General features: G+C 34.2%; 2 protein-coding genes across 3 annotated transcripts in view; one reads left to right on the forward strand and one right to left on the reverse strand.

Moving 5' to 3' along the window:
- The window catches only part of LPIN2 (lipin 2), a 33,913-nt gene extending 14,697 nt beyond the window's left edge, over window positions 1-19,216 (forward strand). The window contains exons 8-20 of the mRNA XM_026671875.2: window positions 989-1,088; window positions 2,161-2,348; window positions 3,457-3,550; window positions 3,814-3,883; window positions 4,933-5,022; window positions 6,010-6,089; window positions 7,154-7,301; window positions 9,082-9,230; window positions 9,489-9,575; window positions 10,286-10,438; window positions 13,131-13,245; window positions 13,515-13,618; window positions 16,220-19,216. Of these exons, the coding sequence (XP_026527660.1) occupies window positions 989-1,088; window positions 2,161-2,348; window positions 3,457-3,550; window positions 3,814-3,883; window positions 4,933-5,022; window positions 6,010-6,089; window positions 7,154-7,301; window positions 9,082-9,230; window positions 9,489-9,575; window positions 10,286-10,438; window positions 13,131-13,245; window positions 13,515-13,618; window positions 16,220-16,364 (1,523 nt within the window). The 3' untranslated portion in view covers window positions 16,365-19,216. The remainder of the gene's footprint in view (window positions 1-988; window positions 1,089-2,160; window positions 2,349-3,456; window positions 3,551-3,813; window positions 3,884-4,932; window positions 5,023-6,009; window positions 6,090-7,153; window positions 7,302-9,081; window positions 9,231-9,488; window positions 9,576-10,285; window positions 10,439-13,130; window positions 13,246-13,514; window positions 13,619-16,219) is intronic.
- Window positions 19,217-21,556: 2,340 nt separating this feature from the next.
- The window catches only part of EMILIN2 (elastin microfibril interfacer 2), a 29,569-nt gene continuing 27,819 nt past the window's right edge, over window positions 21,557-23,306 (reverse strand). For both annotated transcript variants that reach the window (XM_026671873.2, XM_026671874.2), the window contains exon 8: window positions 21,557-23,283. In XM_026671873.2, coding sequence (XP_026527658.1) covers window positions 22,946-23,283 — 338 coding nt within the window. In that variant the 3' untranslated portion in view covers window positions 21,557-22,945. The remainder of the gene's footprint in view (window positions 23,284-23,306) is intronic.

Raw genomic sequence — 23,306 nt, forward strand, 5'->3', positions numbered from 1 at the left:
CTACTACTAAGCTCCACCTAGTAGATAGTATCTACTTATCTTTACTTTTCTTTATAGTAATGCCTATGTGCCTCAAAGCTCTGACTGGGATGGTAGAGAACATCATAGGGAGCTGTTTTGCTTTCCAGTAAATGGCAGTCATTTTTGAAGTTACCACTATACTCATTTTAGTAGTATAGCTAGTCCTCTACTCATTTCATAATTGGAACTGGAACTTCTTCCAGTGCTAAGCAATGCAATTGTTAAGTTAATCATGCCAGATTTTACATCTTTTTGCCACAGTCATTAAGTGAATCTGGCTTCCTCCATTTACTTTGTTTGTCAGAAATTCCCTGGGAATGTTGTAAATGGTATCATATGACTCCAGGATGCTGTAAATACATTCCAGTTGCCAAGTGCCTGAATTTTAAATGTCACTGCAGAGATTGTGCAACAGTCTTAAGTGAGAGGACTGTTCATAAATAAACTTCAGATGGTTGTTAAATGAAGGGTCATAAATCAAGGACTACTTGTATATGTGCTCTTAAAATTACAAATTTTAGAATTTTGTTTATTTGCCATATATCTCCATCTTTTTTTTTCCTTCTTAAGAAGCCTAAACAGGGGGAAGTCAGTTTCTTTTTGAACAATATGGGATAAGAATCAAACAGTATTGCCAGTAGAATAAAATATATATAGCTCATGCTTGAACTGAAATTGTTATTGTTTGAACCTGGTGGTTTGCTTGAAGTTATTTTGTTACAAGACATCTTCAAATATCTGCAAGCAAATAATCAAACTCAGAGGATTCCATATAAGAGGATTTTCAAAGAGTAAATACCTCAGATCACGCAGAACTATGTTGTTTAGCTTGCTAGTTTACTTCTTACTGACAAAACGTAATGGTAAAGGGCTTTTCCCCCCTACAGAAGCATTTCCCTTGAAGCTTCTTTTCCTACTGTATTTTTTAGACTCCTCAGTTGATCAATATAATACTTTTACTTTTTAGGGATACATAAAAGAAGTCAGCACCAAGGACCTGATGACATATATTTGGATGATCTGAAGGCTCTAGAACCTGAGGTTGCTGCTCTTTATTTTCCCAAAAGGTATTTAACAAAAATCTAAATATTGCAGCCAACATTTCAGAAACTTTGTATATTTAATATCTCTTTTAAGAATATATATGGAATCAAAGAGAAGCTGCTAAGGGCATTCTTAAACTGTGATGTTTTAAACTGTTTAACTGCTCCCTTTAAGTAGCAGTTGTATATTTCACCCTGTTATTTTCTTTTCAATAATATTCATCCTTTTTATAATTTACCCTGATACATATGAATAAACTTTAGGCTAGTTTGAAAAATAAGTTTTCAATTCATCATAGCTCCTCATACAAACAATATTAGATATGGAGGATGGAAATGTCTTCCCTGACTTTTTAATAATTGCATAGCTGACTATGAGAGTCTCCTAGTCAGATATAAGTGATCTTATAAATTCACTTGTTTAGTGACTGTCCAAAGTTAGGTTGGTGATGAATGAGGAGGACTTATGATGGGTCCTTATAGTTGCATCCTTTGCAACTTCCTTGGGGTCACATGATTATGATTTGGGCACTAGGCAACAGGCCTGCAATTATAACATTCCAATGTTGTATGTGATCACATGATTACCATTTATGACCTTCATTGCTGGATTCCAACAAGAAAAGTCAATGGGGAAGCTGGCAAGAGGTTGCAAATGGTAATGTCCTTAGGTTCACATTAGTTAGCAACATTGCTAACTTTAGTCCCAGTTAAGATTATATACAATACTACAACTCAAATAACAGAAAAAAAATGCAATGACAATCTTTGTACCATACTTGATAGGTGAATGTTGCTCATTGCAAGAAGAGTTTGAGCAGATCAGCCTTTGTTCTAAATGCATAAAATAATTTCTACGAATTTACAGTGTAATGAACATCTAAATGATTTTTAAATGGCTGTATAAATAATACTTAAGTTTTTTGTTTTAGAACTTGTCAGTTTTGTACATTTATATATACATAATTTTATCTTTCATGATTTTATTTTAATTTCTTTCAGTGTGGTGAGGTGTAGTTGAGAATCAGGCAGCATGCAAATTTAATGAATTATTACCATTGTGATGGTTGTAAAAGGCTTCTTTTATGCTCTTTAGTGATTCTGATCCAGGTACTAGACAGTGGTTGGAGTCTGACACTTTCTCTGGTTCCCAGTCTCCACAGTCAGTTGGAAGTGCTGCTGCAGACAGTGGTACTGACTGTATGTCTGATTCTGCCATGGACTTACCTGATGTTACATTATCTCTTTGTGGAGGTCTTAGTGAAAATGGAGAGATATCTAAAGGTATATTTTTATCCTATTGCTACTTATATAACTTGGCGAGGTGAAATGAATACAAAAATCTGCAGTATGAAGCTACAAAAGTGTACATGTAAGATAGAAGCTTTCTTTCTGAAGATAATTTCTATGTAGACGCGCAATGTGTAAACTGTTTAATTATATCTACTACTGGAAGTGTTTTGTACTGTTTATTTTCCTGTGTTAGAAACATAGAGTATATAGAAATAGACATTTACTGTATCTAGTTTAATTGTATGTTTATCTCTAATGTTCAGGAAGACAATCCTCCTAACACATTATCCTTGTTTTTGTACCTTGAATGTTTTAGTCTTTATAATAGAAATAAATGCCTTATGGATTATGTTCCTATATTTGGTGCAATGAATTGGTGGATTGATACAAACAGGCTCTGCCATGTATGGACAAAAGTTGTGTCTATTTGCTGCCTAATTTTGAAACATCGTAAGGTCACGTAAATCAGCAATCCCCAGCCTTTCTAGCTTTGTGGACCGGTGGGGGAGAGAAAATGTTTTCATCTGCATGCATGACACTTGTGCAAATGGAGCTTTGTGTGCTCACCTGCCACTTACACGGCCTGGTTCCCAACGGGCCATGGACCAGTACCAGTCCATGGACCAGGGTTGGGGACACCTAATGTATATAGTTACACACAGTTGCAAGAAATATATCAGTCTTTCTTTTTCTTGCAGCTGTCTTCATTATTTTTATGAATTAATGTTTTAAAGGGTAGCATATATTTTAAAAATATTATTAAATTATTGTAGGCACTTTTTAGATTTGTATGTACATATTCACTATACATATGTACATATTCACTATATTTCAACTACTTCAAGGAGGTACCTTGTTGAAGTAGTTGAAATATATAATGCTGCGAAATATGCTATAATATATGAACTTCTTGTACTAGAAAGTGCATGCAGTAGGTATAGACAGAGCATAACAAATGAATGGAAATATATTCAACAGCAAAATGAGCATAACTATGGCAAAAAGAGCATAATTATATAAGAGGAGCCAAATGAAGAGATTGCTTGTAAAGAAGATGAAACATATTTCAGTCAATTGATGAAATATCTTTGCATTGCAGAAAAATTCATGGAACACATAATTACTTATCATGAATTTGCTGAAAATCCAAGTCTTATAGATAATCCTAACTTGGTAATAAAGATATACAACAGGTAATGGTATATAAGTCTTCTGTTGCTAAATTGTTTTATTCTAATTTTACTTTATTGACAGATAATGTGACTGTCTTTTTATTAGATCCTTCTTAAAATTATTTAAAATTAAAGTTTAACTTTATTCAGAAAAAAATGAGAAATTGCAGCAGTTTTCATTTTACTTGCCAGGAATCTGAGAACTGTAAAAGAAATAAAACATTTTGTTTACAATGAAGAATGTATAATATATTCATAATGATAAACTGTTACGTTTACAATAGGTATTATAATTGGGCATTGGCTGCTCCCATGATTCTCAGCTTGCAGGTGTTCCAGAAAAGCTTACCACAGGTAATTAAATGACAGTAAATATTCCACGACTATTCACATTAAGTCATAGATGCAGAAACATATCAAAGTTCTGAGACAAGAAAGTGTTCAGGAGGGACAACCTGACAGAAAACACACTCAGATAGATATTCTGTGAAGGTAAAAATGCCAACTGAGTTGTTACTGGTGTGCATGATGTAATTAGAGAGGGATAAGGTGGGGATGAAATGTTGAGATACAAAAGCAAAAGGCAAGGGAATCATGACATTATCCTGCACATTTTGTCATTGTTCAACAATGCAGTTTGTATTGGCTGCCCATGCAAACAATATATGAAAGATTACCAAGAGATCCATGTTCAGAGCCATATTTATCTGTGAAACCCACAAGATGAGTTGTTCTCAGTCCGGACCACTTGAGACAGTGTTGTGAATATAAAAATCTAAGGTGGCCTCATATAACCTGCTGTTACCACTGAAATATCAGTGTCACCCTCAAAATTGCAATTCCTTCTCTGATACAATAGTTAATTTAGAAAACAGCTTTATTTCTTGTAATTTGGAATTGCATTCGTACATGCATACACATTAATGGATAAGTTGTGGACGGTGTATGATATATTTAAATGAGACCCAGTTTTGGTTTTGCCATGTTCATTGATATATCTTTTCCCATTATTTTAATGTGGTTGGATCATCCCCTTCCCCCCTCCAAGTTCTTAGTTGTGGAACAATTTTTTATTTTCATTTTTTTCCAGTGAGCTGGAAGAATAATCTGCAAGTCAGAAAACATTATGAGAAATCAGTGTGCGTTGATTTGGCAATACCCTGCAATATGTAATACTAAAATGTGAGTCAGGCAGAGGGAGCTGTTTCTCTTTTTCTAAAGAGAAGAAAAGAGTCCATGAAGATTATACAATTGGCTCCAAATTTAAACATGGGAAGTAGGAAGTTTAATATACCGGTAATCAAATGACATTAAAATATATATCTGCATGGTACCATGTTATGTATGTTGCAAAAAAAAAAAGATAACATTGTAAATGTATATTAAAAAAATTACTTCTTTAGACAACAATTGAATCCTGGATTAAAGATAAGATGCCAAAGAAGTCTGGAAGGTGGTGGTTCTGGCGAAAAAGGGACAGCTTGATTAAACAGGTAAAAAATTTAACACATCAGCTGCAAATCTGGACTAGTTTAGAGGTTATATCCCAAACTTTATACTTCATAGTTCAGAAATGTGGGTTAAACACATTCAGGTATGGAGTGAATTTGTATTTGTATAATTCACTTTGTGTCACTTGCATCACATCTCTAATAATATTAATTTAATGCAGTTTATATTTAATTTTAAATTATTTGTCATTAACTATATTGGCTGCAGAGATCTGTGCTAGGTTGGGGGGGGGTAGAAGATAGTGATTTTATTAGTCACTTCAAACTGCTGACAATATATCTAACACTTTGCAATGTTAAAATACAGTATATGTCAGGTTAACTGAAGCTGACAATTGCAAATTAACTCAACATCAGAAATGCTACAATGCTTGTTTATCATATTCCCCCATTTGTTATCAACACTGTTTACTCCACATCTTCACTCCACATCTCACATCTTGATTTTTTTCCTTTGGTGTTATCAACAGTCTAGAACTGTGAAGAAACTTTCAACATAATACCACAAAAAATAATATATTTTGAAAATGTATAAGCAATTGCAGGCATTATTTTCTAAAACTGCTAACTTATATTGCTTTAATTTTAATTGGAATATTTTATTTAAATGTAATTATTACCCTACAACCAATACTGTAAGTATGCTATTAGTAGTAATTCTGTTTTAGTAATGAAATCTATTCTCCCATATTGCTCTATTTTTCATATCAAATACTCTTGTATGTGTCAGTGTAATTAAAAATTTGCTGTATTTATGTGTATGTTATTTATAACTTTGGAGTCTGCTGAATAAAGTTGCATCCTGTTCTTGGTTTAGCAGTGATGTTAAACAAATTATTAAATATAATATTGATGCTATTACAAATTTTTGCAACTAGATTGATATGTAATTCCAGAATGCAACAGTTATCTTTTTGTTAAGGTGACAATGCAAAATGATGTGGTCCTAACATACTTTTCTGATGCTAGCTTCCAGAAACAAAGGATGGGAAATCTGAGGCTCCAAAAAATGACCAATCAACAACTATAAAGGAACAAGTTGAAAACCGGTATGTCACTTTGAAAATCAATTTATGCTTAAAGACTCTTGCCTTTTTAGAAAATTTGATTTTTTAAATACATAATGTTTTGATGTTTTGGAAGGATTATATGACACTAATAATATCTTTCATAAAAAAGATTTTATCCTCAGTCTGTGGAATCTTCTGGTAACACTTTTAAAATCCCCATCCTGAACTCTGAAATGCAATATTCAATTGTGAGCTGTATAGACTAAGAAAATTTCATCATAATACTCCATTTTAATTTCAAACAAGTGCTAGAATGCTATGGCCACTTGGCATTTTTTATTTTTCTAAAATTCAGAATGTAAAAAAAATTGGTTGAGAAACAGTTATTACCAAAGGTTAACTTCCATGACTTGAATTTGGATATCTCAGGTCCTAGTCAAGCAGCTTAAATAGCTGCACTAGTTTTAGAATACTTGAGACTAAACGATATCTTAGCGAGGCTTAATTCAAGCAATGTTACAAAACCAGATTATAAAAGTAAGCCACTGACTTTAGAGGAGTATCCTTGAGAACATACTTCAGAACAAATGATCGTGTTATGTTGAAAAAATGATTTGTGTTTATGTAGAGTTGTAATTGCAGGAACGCTCTTATCTTGGATGGCAAACCTCAGATTAAGAATGTTTATCAAGCAAATACAACTCAGACAAACAAAATCACTAATGTAAAGAAGGATTAGAGAGAGGAAGTAAACATGTGTTAGACTTTAACTAGAGATAATTAATTGTGTTAATTACTATGCTAAACAGTAACAAAAGTTGAGCAACAACCAAAGTTAACCAATATTAGAGGATTACTAAAAATGTGTATAAATACAAGACTAGACTCCAATAAAGTCATCATGATTCATGTGATCATGATCAAACACCTCGACTGCCTCGTCATTACAACATGTTTAAATTGGTTTTGTCTTGAATTAATAAAAATTCTTCCTTTTGCAATATTTGATCCAATATGCTGTTACATATTACAAGCTATCAGGTGATATATTTAAATAAATGTCTGAAAGTCTGATACATCTTGGTATATCTATGTCATTTCAGGCCTCCAGATGATGAATCTTCTAGTGATGATGAAAGTTCACAGGAACTGAAACAATCCTTAATGGCAGATCCCCTTCCACGTGAACATTCAAGCTCTGGGAACACAATGTCTTATAGAAAGTCACTTAGATTGTCTTCAGATCAAATTGTAAGTTGTTATTTTATCCAACATTAAATATTTATGAATCTGGTTTAATAAAACTTAGCTGGTGTATTTTTGATTAAATTAGATCAGTGAAGACTTCTTACACTAGGTTATTGTTTTTCTCAGATATGCCACTGAGATTATTAAGTTCTACTGCATTTTTTTTTCAGTATAAGACACTCCAGATCATAAAATGCACCTAGCTTTTTGGGAGGAAAAGAAGAAAAATAATCTGCTTTTGCCTCCCAGCAGTTTGCCTCCTTGCAGCAAACAGTCTGATTTAGCACGAGCTACTGATCGGCAGTTGATCGGCCTCTTGGAATACTGCTGATCAGCTGTTCCAGGCTGCGGGGATTGCCCACACCCGTTGCCACCTCTGTGCATCCTATTTTTGGCTTCCGTGCATCCCATTTTCAGCCTATTCCAGCCAGAGGTGATTGCCGTCACTGCCGCTAATCCCCGCCACCTGAAAACGGGCTGAAAATGGGACATGTGGAGACAGAAAATGGGTGCAAGGAGATTGAAAACGGCACATGCAGAGGCTGAAAATGGGGCATGTGGCGGTGGCAATGGGTGGCAGCAATCCCCACAGCCTGAAACAACTGATCAATGGTATTACGGGAGGCTGATCCAACTGCCAATCAGCTGCTCGTGCTCAATCAGGCTATGCTGAAGCTGACCAGGCTGTTTGCTGCAAGGAGGCAAATTGCTGGGAGGCAGAGGCCAAAGGATGGTGGCTGGCAGGTGTGTGGGGCTTCAGCACATTCTCTCTATAAGACGCACAGACATTTCCACCCACTTTTTTGGGGGGAGAAAGTGTGTCTTATAGTGCGAAAAATATGTTATTTGGATTTTGGTATTTAGAAAGATTTGATAGTGAGCTTACTTCAAGCATCTCAATTTGGTTTTTTTATTTGAAAATTAATAATAACATTGATAAAAATTTAAATGTATTTGGGATATTAATAATGCCTGGATTATTTTAAGGGGTGCGATGGCTCAGTGGTTAGACACTGAGCTTGTCAGCTGGAAAGCTGACAGCCCAGGTTTGAGACCCAAGCTTCGCATGATGGGGTGAGTTCCCATTACTTGCCTCACCTCCTGCCCACCTAGCAATTTGTAAGAATGCAAATGCGAGTAAATAAATAGATACCATTTCAGTGGGAAGTGAACATTCCATACATTTCGGTATATAGTCATGCTGGCCACATGACCATGGGAATTCTTCAGATAATGCTGGCTTCCTTGGCTAAGGAATGGAGATGAGCATTGTCCCCTAGAATCAGAAAGAACTGGATAGGGGAAACTTTTATTACAGATTATTTTACAATATTTTAATGCTATTAATTATTACTTAATTAGTATTAATTAAGTAGTACTATTAGTACTAATATCTCAATTTTATCTCAGTGTTATGCTGAAACAAGTACTAAACTAGAAACCCATTTTAAAAACCGTTTCTTGCACATCAGTCAGCTTTTAATGTTCTTTTAGAGTTAAGATGCCTTGCATCTTATTGTTGTTCTGTTATTAAGACCAGCACTGTTTGAAAAATAATGCTAACATAACTCAAGATTTTAAAAGTTGGGTACATGTAGTCCTTAAGTAACAGGGGCAAAAAAAGTCGTAAAATGGGGCAAAGCTCACTTAACAAACTGCCTCACTTAGGAACAAATTTTGGGCTCAGTTGTGGTCATAAGTTGAGTACTACCTGAAATGTAAAATAATTTAGGAAAAAACTATGTTATTTTAGTTACCATTTTTACATATTTTCATGTTAAAGGAAAAGCTGAAACTTAGAGATGGACCAAATGATGTTGTGTTCAGCATTACAACTCAGTATCAAGGAACTTGCCGTTGTGCTGGGACAATATATTTATGGAACTGGAATGACAAAATAATCATTTCTGATATTGATGGAACAATAACTAAGTAAGAAAAAATAGTTTTCTTTTTGATGAAACTCTACAATGATGTTAACATTCAACTGTTTCTAATAGATATGCTTTGAATAATAGTTACTGAAAAGAACTTTCCTTAAATCCTATTTTGCCTGCCCTTATTCTTTTAATTCTATTCAAGCATTTGAAGTTACTTGACTTGCTGATTTAATCAGAAAAATAAATTCAGTTAAGAATTGATAATATATGAGTTAAGACCATTAATTGTTTTTCTTTGTTTCTGGGTTAGGTCTGATGCTTTAGGGCAGATTTTACCACAGCTTGGCAAAGATTGGACTCATCAGGGTATTGCAAAACTCTATCATTCTATTAATGAGTAAGTTATCAATGTTTGTAAAATAATTTTGTGTTTGAGTTGTGTTTATAACTGTTTCTATTCCACTTCTATGCGCTAACATGGAATCTGAAGATTATGATACGTTTATAATATATGGACAAGTTAATGTTGCTGTGAATATCATATATCACAACAGTATCGCTATATGCTGAGGTCATCACACTTTTCTGATCCAGACTTCAGGGTGCAATCTCATTCAATTTATTCTTTCCTTATCCCAAAATTATAATATGGGAGTATCAATATGTTTTGAATGTATTTTGTAGAGTTTCAGGAACTGTTATGTAGCCTTGTTATGAATTCTGTATGCAAGAATTTATAGCAAATGTGAAAAAGAGAAGATTTTTAAATTCCTTTTTTTTAATTAACTGAGGAGCAACATGATGTTTGATGAAAAAGTGGCTTCTGTAGAAATTTGAAAGAAAAGGCAAACCTGAACAATAACAGGCTTGGTTTCTTGCATCATTTCAGAATGAATATAAGTTATTTTAGAGTAAAATAAAACATATAAGTTATTCAAAGATATCCATTTAATATAATAAGCTAGTTTCTATTTTACTGGTTAAAGGATTAAAAAAAGTTTGCTTTAACTTTGCACAATCATTACTAATCAAAGGAGTTTTCATTGTTTTCTGGTCTACTTACATTGGACAAGATTGTCATATTATTAATCACCCTTTTTTTCCTAGGAATGGCTACAAGTTTCTGTATTGTTCTGCTCGGGCAATTGGAATGGCAGATATGACAAGAGGATACTTACACTGGGTTAACGATAAAGGAACAATTTTACCCAATGGTCCTTTGATGTTGTCACCTAGCAGCCTGTTTTCTGCCTTCCATAGGTATATAAACGAAACACATCTTATTTTTGATCATTTAGTGTGTTGTGCAATACAACTTCAGGAACTGCAAGAATTGCTTTTGTCATTTATCCTGGTATGATCATAGTGGCATTATTTTAATGTGTGGTTTCTGTAACATATATTCAGGGGTGGGATTCTACCAGTTTGCACCTATTCGCTAGAACTGGTTGTTAACATTCTAAGCAGTTCGGAGAACCGGTTGTTAGAAGAAATTACTGGCCTAATCCTGTAAGGAAGGCAGGAAGGAAACATTCTGGTGTTGCTTACAGAAACTGCCTCTCCATTAAACCTTATTACATTCTTGGCAGGACTAGACTTCCTGTCTCAGGAATGTCTCTGGAGTTATTTTCCCCTCCTTTGCTGGTACTTTGTGTGTAGTGACCATTCAAAGTTACTGAAAAAAGTGACTTATGACCATTTTTCACACTTACCACTGTTGCAGCATCCCCACAGTCTTGAGAGGCCAGGTGAGGAGATGCATGCCTCGATGTGAGTGATATTGAGTTGGCCACACCCAGCCAATAACATGACCACCAAGCCATGTCCACCCCAGTCACATGACCACCAAGCCATGCCCACAGAACCAGTTGTTAAAAATTTGAATCCCACACCTGCATATATTGTATATTAGTCTATCATGCATTTAGGTTTACAGGTAGTCCTTGACTTATTCATTCAGTGACTGTTTGAAATTACAACAACACCGTATGAAGGGACTTACAATCTGTGCCTGAAGTTACATCTATTGTAGCACCCCTGCTGTCGCATGATCAGAAGTAAGGTGCATGGCAGCTATCCTGCATTTATGGCCATAGGGATGCTATGACTTGACCTGTTCTATTCCATTTTACCATTATCACTAATTGGCAGCAGTGACAGGGATGGGTTTAAAGTAGAGATCTGGGGTCTTCAGTGGCTTCTTCCAGGTGCCACTGCCCCTCAGGCCTGGACTTCAGCCCCAGCACCACTGCTGCACTGAAAAATGCCACCTCAAGTCCCATATCACTGGCCTTTCCAGCCTTGCATCTTTGTCCAAGCTACAGGTTCCATATCTTTTCCAAGCTACGTACCCCAAAGCTACCACAGATTGCCACACTGAAGGTCCAGGTTGGGATGACTGAGGCTTCCAGAACTGGCTGAAGCTTTGTACCATACTGCAGTGGCCACTCAACTTACATGTGGCCTGTGCCAGACCTTCCCACGTCATTGTAGTTCTTTTAAAGTTGTAGCAACGTTTCAGCAGAATCAGCAGACTTTTTGTCTGACTCACAGACGGACACAATACAGAAGCCTGATGATGGCAGATGAGATTCTGCTGAAACGTTGCTACAACTTTAAAAGAACTACAATGACGTGAAATACCTGAACCAAGCCGAACACCATACATGTAAGTACCCGGAAAACTTAAGAAAACATATATATATATATATATATATATATATATATATATATATATATATATATATACACACACACACACACACACACACACACACACACACACACACACACACATTCCTTTGCCTCACTTACAATTGATGACTTATAAAAACTTAAGTTTTAAATCATGTGCTTGAAGCATACTTATTCTTTTCAGTAATCACCATTCTCGTTCCTTCCAGAGTCTTTGAATAGCCTTTTCCATATTCTCTTATTTTGTTTCCATATCTATTTATTTTACTTACAAATATTTTTTTCATGAATTGCATTTATTTAGAATGTTCCGTGGCTTTCCCCAAACGTGTGACTGATTCTTCCTTTATTACAATTCAAAGGAAAATAACATTCAATTGGCCACCTGGTTTCCTAGATGACATCAGTTCATACTTTCTGATGTAATTTTACCTCTTTCATTTGTAATTCCATGATTCACCAATTCCATTCTGCACGATCAAATCACCATTAGTCAGAGCAGTTACATCTTTTCTCTTAATTTGTGAACAAAGTTATCTTCCTTCTAATTCATGCCAGTAGCTGACATAATGAAAGTTTTGTAGCTGTTCATATGTTATGGGTATCACCACAAATATTCAGAGTTCCACTGGTTACCATGGTTTCAGTCTTTTGCATTATGATTAATATTGAGACGGATTAGATATAGATTTCAAAGCTTAATCCTCATTTTGCTACTTGTAGCATTTCCTGCTAATAACAGTACCAAGTCAATTTTAGCACATTTTAGCCAGTATGTACAAGCAAGAATTAAAAGTTCAATTTTATGCTAAACATGCTTATAAGTAGTCTCTCCGAGTTCACATCTCTAAACTAGAGAATATCTTGGCAAGACAGCATAAAATTATTTACATTCAACTAATTCAGAGGCATACTCAATGTACATATCTATTAATTCATTTGATTGCCACTCGATTTCTGAAAGCTCTGAGCAGCTTATAAATATAAATTTTAAAAAATCAACAACTAACAGTATCAACTTGAACTGTTGTTTCTGCCTTGTGTTCTGTTGGCTATTTCATGTGAAAAAATCCCTGTACATTTACCATCTTTTTAGGTTACATTAAATTTTTCTTCTAAAGTTTCAAAATTATAAAGTGACCCTAATATCACCAACGGAATATTTATAACTTATTTAAAATAAAGAAAATTGTTTCTGTATTTCACAAGAAATTCTGACAGTAAATGAAACAATCACATTTCACATTTCTCCTTGCAGGGAAGTTATAGAAAAAAAGCCAGAGAAATTCAAAATTGAATGTTTAAATGATATTAAGAATTTATTTGGTCCATGTGAACAGCCTTTTTATGCAGCTTTTGGGAACAGATCTAATGTAAGTTGCATCATCCTACAATGAATTTACCATTTCTTTCCTTTTTTCTAAACTATATTATTGAAATGAAATTATTGTTACAAGATGGGTGCCTACTATGTAACGATGCATATAAATACTTAGCCAAATTTAATTAGATAACAAACTTTTCTAAATTAATCAAATTTAGAACTATGTCAAAATTTTGTGAGTGCCTATGTGATTTGGTATAACATAAATAATTAAATTGGCATCAGACTGAAATACAGTTAAGTTCTGTTTATCTGCAGGATGTCTATGCCTATATGCAAGTTGGAGTTCCGGCCTGCAGAATATTCACAGTTAACCCAAAGGGTGAACTTATCCAGGAACAAACAAAAGGAAACAAATCTTCGTAAGTATGGGATTTTAAAAATAGATTGGGAAAGATTAAAATATTGTGTGAAGTCATGGTTATTAATTTAAAATGTGTAATTGTAAATTCACTAATAGTCAAAGAACTACATTTCTTTAATCTAGTGCAAAAGGGATGATTAGAATTTTAATTTTGGAAATTAAACAGACTAATTGTACAAGTGGATTTTAAATATGATTTTAGAAATAAATATTACAATTATTATCTCCTTCCCATGGGAAAATGATTTTATTTTGATATTATTTTGAAAAATAAGATATTTTAAAAATCAGCCATTAAAGGGAATTACAGATTACAATTAAAGGAGAAGAACTCTTAAATTTAACCTACAATTACAGAGTGAAGAAAATATTCTAACACTGAATAATTGAAGGATATTTCCGAACAGTGGACCCAGTTGTTAAGTTTAATAGTCTTCGCCTCTATTAACTCAGTTCATGTTGCATAGTATAAATATTCTAATTTGCATGAAGCTTTTAACGGTTCCTAAATTGGTTAATATTTCCTGGATTTTCAAGTCCCAGCTTGGTGAAAATTAGGATATTGCCTACATGATTTTGAACAGAAGACATGCTTTCACCTGTGAGAGAAAAGTTCAGACTAAAGACAAATTAGATTTAACGCTCTCCCTTTTTAAACACTCAAGAAAGGATTTTCTTTCTTCTGATGGCTCTAATGCCTGGGTTTTTCAGGTTTTTATTCTCTCTGTCCACTACTTAGAATTCCCTTTAAGTCATGTCTGAACTTTTTCAGACATGAAAAAGTTTTTTCTCTAAATTCACTAGGTACCTGTGATAAATCTGTACATATCTACCTCATGGATCATTGGGGAACATAGCTTGATTGTGAGCATTTCCAACTTTGGATTTGTCATGGCATGTTCATTTTGTGAAAAATGTGTTCACATATGTGCAAACAGACAATAAAATTTAACATTTGCTAGTGTCATAATATTATGCCTGGTAGACTTGTAAAAAAGCCAGAAAATGTAGGGTTGTTGTTGATGATACAAAAATTTTACAACTTGAAATCAACTATTTTTGCTGGGATTAATAACTAGACAAACAACTAGAAAATATTGGAGAATATTATTTTATATGAGTAGTGCTGTAAGACCATTACATGCACAAAAATAGAGTGACTTTGAAATATAAGCAGTCTTTGACTTACAACTAATTTGCCTAACAAGGTTCTAAGTCATGACAGTTGTAAAGCAGGTGGTCTATGACCTATTTCACGTTGGTTAATTGAATGTTATGGTTGCTAAAGCAAAACACTAGTTATGGGCATGGTTTTGCCACCAAACTGGAAATAATTGCTGGTTTTTAGAAAAACCATTGTAAAACATAGTCCAGGCATGATATTCCGCTCTGGAAAAAAAATCGGGGCCGGACAAAAGAGACCCCCCGCCGCGCGCCCGGGGAGCACCCGCTGCTTTCCCTCGCCGGGGCCGGGTGGCGGCGTGTTGCACGGAGGCTGGTCTGTGGCTGGCCCAGCTCCCTTTTCCTGCTGCTCAGTGGCCTCCGCTCGCACCGCCCGGGCTCCGCTTAGGTATCCGGCTGGGGCTGTCAGGAGTTGCTACCGCCGGCGCAGCTCCACGCAGCTCCAGTCCCGCGTTGCCTCGGGAAGGGAAAGGCAAAACCAGGAGCCGCTGCTGCGTTGCAAAGCGCCGCGGCTCTTCCTTTTTGCCTTTCCCTTCCTGAGGCAACGCGGGACTGGAGCCGTGCGGAGCCGCGCCAGCAACTCCTGACTCGGGGCCTCCGAGGGGAGGGGAAGGAGGAGAAGAAGGGGTGGGGGGAAAGGAGGGGGCGATTCCCAAAAAAATCGGAATTCCGATTTTAATCAGAAGAATATCATGCCTGATAGTCACATGATCACGGGATGCTGCAGACAGTGGCTGTGTTACTGAGCATCTGAAGTTTGGTCACGTCTGCAGGAGGGGGTCAGACTGTCAGAACTTTGAATCCACATCATAAGTATCCCCAAGGCAAGCCTGTTGTAACTTTGAACAGTCATTAAATGACTAGTCATAAGTTGAGGCCTAGTTGTACCCAGAGTGGAGGAATGGTTGGCAAAGATAATGGAACTAGCAAAGAAGGCAAAATAAAGTTGCTTAGAGAAAATCAACTACTATTTTTATTAGCAAATGGGCTAATATGAACTTTTTGCTGACAAAAAGAAAAAAATGAATTTGTGAGGATTTGTAGAGTAGATTATGGAAAGGAAGAAATTATGTATCCTTAAAGAAAGAGGATAAATATAAATGCATTTATAACTTCTGTTAAGATTGCAAGCAGATCTTTGTAACTTTTTTTTGTATATTTCTTTTCTTACTGTTTTCTTCTTTTCTTTGCCCTTTTTTTCTTTTTCTGAGTTTTGTATGTTTTTACAATTGTAATTAAAATCTTCTAATATATATTTATGAATTTAGCATTTGCTAAGACTTGAATGTGACCATTATCCTTTGCATAAGTATATTTAAACTTAATGGGCCAAGCTTCTTTAGAGTAAGTATAGGTAATACTGTGCTATACAATAAGAATAATGTATTAATGCTTTTCCAATTTATTTTGTATACAGGTATTACAGATTAAATGAACTTGTGGAACATTTGTTTCCACTAATTAATAAAGAACAGAGTTCTGCTTTTGCGTGCCCAGAATTCAGTTCCTTTTGCTACTGGAGAAAACTGCTTCCTGAAGTGAATATGGAAGATTTAGCTTAAATAGCGTCACTCACACACAGAGCTTCTTTCTGGAGAGGCCACTATACTGTTTTGGTACTATATGTCTTATTAAATGCAGGAAGAGCCATTCGTTGATACAAACTAATGAAATGCAAAACTATTTCCTTTGTTCTTTACTCAAGCCTACTGGTTTTTTTAAAGATACTGGAAAAATAACCTTCTGAAATAGCAAATTTTCAAATGAATGAAAATGGATCAATTTAGCTTTTCATCTTCAAGAGTACAGTATGTGAAATACCAAAAAAAATGGAACTCGTAGCATTTCTGTTTGGTCTGCTATTCTGGATAGTACTCAAAATAGCATTTTAGGTGTTTTAGACGCAACAACTGAGAACATTATGCAGTTCTCTATGTATGTCTTAAGAATATAGTAGTTAATGGGTAAACCTAGAAAAATGAAATTGAAGTAAAAATGCTATTTTTAAATATGCAGGTTTGCCTTTAGCAATCTGTTTAAATCCTATACAGTATGATAGACCTGCCTGAGCTTTTTACTTGCAGCACTTTTTTCCTTTGGTAAGCTACTAAGTGAAATTGAAAGTCCATAGAATGATAAGAACTTTGCTGCAAAATGGGGGATTGTTGCCATTTCCTAATTACATTTAGTTTATGTATGATGGAAAAGTTACTAGGCAACATATATAGAAAATATTCAGGGATAAACTTGTTTTCTAAGTAAATAGCCAATTTTCAAAACTGGGAGTAATGTTTTGCTTTTCAGGACCTGTGCATCAGGGTTTATCAATTTGATTTTTAAAAAAAGGTGCAGGTCAGTGAATTATTTTGAAACAGCTATAAATGTCAGTTCTGATTAAATATTTTGTATTAGCTTCACAGTAACTCTAAAAAAATAACTAGAGTTCTGGATTAAGTAGCAGTTGTCTTACATTCTTTCACTTGTTTTCCACTGTTGCACATATCTGTTAACGGAAATGTCTATAGATAATGCAGCAGATTTAGCAGGTTTTTACCCTTATGTCCTAGCAAAATAATTTTAAAGATTATCTTAAATTTTATCTCATATTTTAAGAATGGGTAGGCATAAATGCAGGCAACACTTGTGAATGGGTGTTTTTTTTTTTCCGGGGCACTGAAACATCTATAAATATATCAAATGATCAGGTTGCAGTAGTGTTTAGAAACAGTGTTTCACAGTTAAGAAGAATGGCCTATTTTCTATTGAATTTGTATAGAAAATATATCTGAGAAAACTTAGAAATTAGAAATTTCAAGGTCTGGCATTTTTTACACTATTTTAAGTGTACAGATTCTTAACACCAATGAAATAAACAGTGTTCGGGCTGCAACATTGTAGATTAGAAACAAATCTACATTCCGACCAATATTCTCTGTACGCTCAAAGTATACAATTCTGATTAGTCACTGCCAATTGTACTGTATCAGATTCATTAGTGTATTATGTAATTATGTTCATATTTGATGAAGCACTTTCTTAGATTAAAAATTATTAAAACAAAAAGAAAAAATCCATCAGCATCCTCAAAAGTTGTGATAATATTTGTTCTAAACTGCAGTGCTATTTAGTTTGCATTTTAGTAATGCTTTATAAGTTTATTTTGATAAAGTGAATCTCTTAACACCATGATGAAGTAATCTGGAGTTAATTTTTCTGTGATAAAGTGGTTGTAATGGAGAAAACCTATGGCTTATTTTTTGAATGTTGAGAATTTCCAAATTGCTTTTCAAGGAAAAATTCCATTACACACTACGAATTCTTTTGTTAAATCTAAAAAGTGGTTGAGTCATCCTGATCCAAACATTACTTTTCATTGCAACAAATATACAAGTCTTAACATGGTGATTGTTTATTATCTATTTAAATCTTTCTGGATAATAATTACATAGTAAGCTTGGATTTTGCTTCAGTAACTCTAAAGCTAGCCAGTGATGAACCTTGTCTCAGTATTCACTTTCTCATAGAGCTCTTTAATCTATTTCCTGAGAGCAAATACTGATGAGTTGGGAAACAGTTCTTGTACTATTTCTGTTTTGGATAATTACATGTAAGCTAATTCTTTCTGTGAAAGAAATGGACATTTATGTTTATTTACTATGTCAGTCTGTTTTTTCAAGTGTAATTACTTTTACTTCAGAAATATAATGAATTTCTACACCAGTTAAATTGTTTAATTGGAATAAACAAATATTGTAATCTAACTGAGCGTGAAAGTCTTGATCTGAATCTCTGCAGATTTAAAAATAAACATAAAGCAGGACCCAAAATGTTGGTGTTTTGTATTGCCAGACAAAGCTCAGATTTCTTATTTCTGTTTGGGCTGTCAAAAGACTGAATATATTTCAGTAAAAAAAATGAATAGATATGCTTTTTTTAAAAAAAATGTTACTGTTAATATATTGGTTGAAAAAATATATCTTCATTTGGAAAATTAATATTTCACTAAATTTCATGACTCAGAATTGGATCACTCTAAATGCATTCAATTAGTATGATGTATCATATATAGACTATTACAATGTGTAAAGTATTGCTAAGAGGTCTTAAAATAATGCCAAATATTATAAAAATACATGAAAATATGTCTTTTCTGACCTAGCAACTAATAAAGTTGGCTTCGTTAACCAACAGAATTTTGAAACTTAAAAAGAAGCTCTACACGTGAACAGTTCAGATTGCGAGAGAGAAGAAAACTCTTAAGAACATTCTTGTTAACTGTGCTTGGATTTTTCCTTTGATATAACTTTGTTTACTTATTAATCAATAAACATTCCAAAACAGTGATTTTTGGTACAAACTGGATGTATTAGGAAAAATGTCATCATATTGTTTAATAAAGTTTATAGTAAAATTGCACCTGTGTCTTACTGTTTCCATAGAAATGTTTATAATAAATACTTATAGATATTATGAGAATTAAAATTCAATTCTAAATGCAGGAGGAGGAACTCTATAGGACCATATATAGTATTTTGGACAGGACAGAATGAAAAATGAATGTGTTAAAACCCAATTTGATGTTAATTTTGTTTTGCTGAAGAATCAAATAAGAATACAGCTATTGCCTTTGTATAAAAATAGTTCACATTCTAGTGGTTGCACTTGTGCTAGGTGTTGTATTCTATAGCCTATGCAGTTTTTTTGGCAGTTGTAGGAGTATTAACAAATTTGTCAGTATGCAGTGGAAATAGAAACACTGGAATCTTAGAATAAATTAAAGTAATAATTTAATCCTTTGACAATAAAAACTACTGGAGGAAGGCGGGGGGGTGGGTGGAGAAGTATTGAGGGGAATCCAAACAGTATGGTGCATACTTGGGATACAAAATACTGAATTGATATCCAAAAAGAATATAAGGGCTAGAAATTGGAACAAAAATACTCCACTATTTCTACTGTTCTCTCACTTGGAATGTTTTATTCCATATGCAATAAATATTTAGACTGTTTTTGGCTAAGCAAGAAATGAGTCTGACAAGGATCAGTAAGAATTCAGCTACTATATGCAAATGTTTGAAAACTATGGTGAAAACAGTATAAAGTGATTTGCCATTGACATTTCCTAGAAATATGGAATGTGAACTGCATAAATCCCCTATAATATGAAGATAAATTCAAAGATGAAACCAGTTATTGGAGAAAAAGGTGAAACAACTGGACTGGACAAAGTTGAATGGTGAAAAGGAGATGGGAACTATTTCTTTGTTAAAATATACTGTCTAACCAGCAGCAAATTTCCAGTTGAAAATACACATTTGATACCATTAAATACTTAAACATTGTTCTTTATATTTTGAATATACTCATTGTAAAGGAAGAACTGAACAACTGTATGCAAAATAAATTTTGTAGAAGACAAGCTAGAAATGGATACGTCCCATTTTACTGACATAGCTTATAAAACTTGAAAACACGCAAAACCAAATTTGAAAATGACATATGTGAATAACAATATAGAAAGGTTCAATTAAACTGATTTAGTGCAAAAAGCCAGTGCACAGGAATCTTATCAACTAAGAGTTGACACCTGTTTAGATAAGGATCAACAGCACTGGGGGTTGGTGTGTATTGTGGCATAGTCTTGTGGCTATGTAGAGTTTCTAGGTTGATTGCCTTTTCATTCTGCCCCAGGTTCTGCCATCCCTTCTACAGGATGTTATAGGCCCTTCTATTGAAAGCAATGATAAATTAGCCTGGACAAACAATATACTTTTGAGTTTTATTCAACTAGTTCTAAAATGCTTGAAATATAATATTGTTTCTAAATGGTAGAAGTAATTCCCAGAAGAGGAATTAGAATTTTTTTTTTAATTCTAAAAGCTGCTTATTGCTTATTGCTTTCAAATGTTAAACAAAGCAGCTGTTCACAATCATTAATTGGAATACAAATATTTGTAAAATGTATAGCACTGTGGCCCTCTATGGCCTTTATGATTGTCTGACAGTTTTGTGTTATTATTTTTCAATAAATCTGAAGTAAACTTATTTTTTTTAGAAATTAAAATTACCAGCTTTGCATTCAAGTAGATCCAAGTGAAATGGTAAAACAGAAAGCAATAAACTTATTGATTATGGGGTGGTGATAATTTTACTTCACTTGAGTGAACTGCAAAATATGAACAATTTCATACTTACATGTTTTCATAAAATTCTGAAGAAAATAATGCGTCTAGTTTGAGGATAGAAAACATTTTTCTACATATGTATCAGTTTAAAAATGAGCTCATCCTTCAGGAGGAAGTTTGCTTTATGTTGCTAAGGAACAATTCTTCAGGGATGGCTCATGGAACAATGAAAGACAACTATTTCTGAGACCTCAAGAGAGAAGATTAATGAGAAATAGTTAATAAATCTAGCTCTTAGCATCATTTGTAGCCACAAGTAGAAGAAAAAAAATGTTATTTGGCAGGCTGCCATTACAATAGTCTGCTCTAAAAGTAATTCATATGAATGAATAATACAGTTTCATGTTCTCTTGTGAACTTGTAAATTATTAAAACATTAAATAAAGAAGTCCTGGAAAAAAAGAAAATATTTGTTATAATAATTGTAGAATCTGGTGCAAATACTAGGTACGTGTTTTTAAAAGAATGGTTTCAGATAATGTAGAATTGGTAGAAAACTGACAAAAGAAAATGAGAATTTTGAAAAAATTAAAATAATTCTGTAGAAATTAACAGTATTATAGAGATGATAAAGCTATGAATTAATTTTATTCTTTCTTGTGTTGCACACTATATATAGGCAATAATCATGTTAGATTCAAAATTGTGTTATTTAATGTTGTGTGTTAAATAAGGCACAATTGACCAGAGTTCAGACAAGGTACTAAGCCATATGCCATGACTTTTCACATTACAAAGCTATAAACTATAATTTACAAATTATATGATTTACACAGTGATGCATGCCAACTTCTCAATTTTAGCCTTGCATGAGGGACAATAAGATTCATTACATAGTTGTTGCAATGATCTCAACAGCTAACTCAAGAATAGAAAAATGGGTGTAAACTGAATTTGAAAAGCCATCTGGAAGTATTCTGTTCACTTTCTGACAAAATACATTAAAAAAGAGATAAGAGGTAGAAAAACAGCAGTTCTAGTTCTTACAGTGTTCAGCATTGGGCTATGGACCATGACAAATTATCCAAGATGAAGTGTTGTCCTTGGAACATAAACAGAAGTTCCCATCCTTGAATGTGATAAGCAGCCTTCAAGCAGCAAAATTAATTCTTAATATGCAAATGACCAAACCTTCATGAGAATTCAGGTGCATACATAAAGATTTCATGAAATGTGGCTATCACTCAAAATCACCACCACTTTTAATTTTATAAGACAGTGATGGGTGCCCCTTCACTAGATTTTCAGATTTTGTGAGATAATCAAGTGCCTTGAAATCTGTTTGGGAATGAAGTACCTTTTAAATCATGTGCAGAGTATCCCTGTGATCAATACTACTAATGTAAACTCCCAATAGCTAAAGGAAGCTAATAAAAATGACTTGATAGAGACAATAAAGAGATATCAAATATATTGTTTCATATGAACAGTATATATAGAAATTTGAATAAAGTCCCATTATAGTATTATCATAGCTCTCTCAGATATTAGCAAATGTTGCAAAACATGTATTTTGAACATTTTATAATGTGACCATAGCTTGTCTTGATATGCATATTTTTTTTCTTACATTCAGTTGTGTCCAGTTCTCAGAGACTGCGTAGACAAGTACTTGCAGTTTTCTTGGCAAGATTTTTCAAAAATGGTTTGCCATTTCTCTCCTAGGACTGAGAGAAAGTGACTGGCCCAAGGTCGTTCAGGTGGCTTTGTGTCCAAGGTAGGATTAGAACTCATGGTCTCCTGGTTTCTAGCCGGATGCCTTAATGACTACACCTAATTGGGTCTATACATAAATAACCATACTCTATAAATAAAAAGCAAACAGGTGGGGCAGCACTTAAGCCAAATTACTGAAATGGAAAAAAAATGGAAAAAGCAACATTAACTCTTCTCAATTCATTTGTTTTTTTTTCTTCAGGTTCAATTTCTAGATATTTCATTCAGGTTCTATTTTCTGCTCAGGTCTGAGAAATTTCAGGGTACAGAAATACTCCGCTGAATGTAGAATACATTTCATCAGAGTCTGAATAGGCTAGCTTGCCCCCAGTAACTACAACGCCTACTTCTGCGCCTGTTTTGAGATGGAGAACAAGTTGAAAAGCCCCAGTTCCACCACAAATCCGTTTCCCTGATCTTGGCCTGCGATATTCAGGCAGGTCTTTCTGATAGCCAGCTGTGTGAAGCTGAGCAACACTTGAATTGGAGACAGACAGCATTGCTTCAATATATTCACCTCTCTCAGGAACTAGAACAGCTGTGATTAGGTAACGACCTTCATACGGAGATGTAAAGAAACCTGCAAAAAAGATGTATCAGTAA

This window comes from Notechis scutatus, chromosome 3 (genome assembly GCF_049901735.1).
Source record: "Notechis scutatus isolate UNSWTSFEM ecotype Mainland chromosome 3, rNotScu1.2, whole genome shotgun sequence".
NCBI lineage: Eukaryota > Metazoa > Chordata > Lepidosauria > Squamata > Elapidae > Notechis > Notechis scutatus.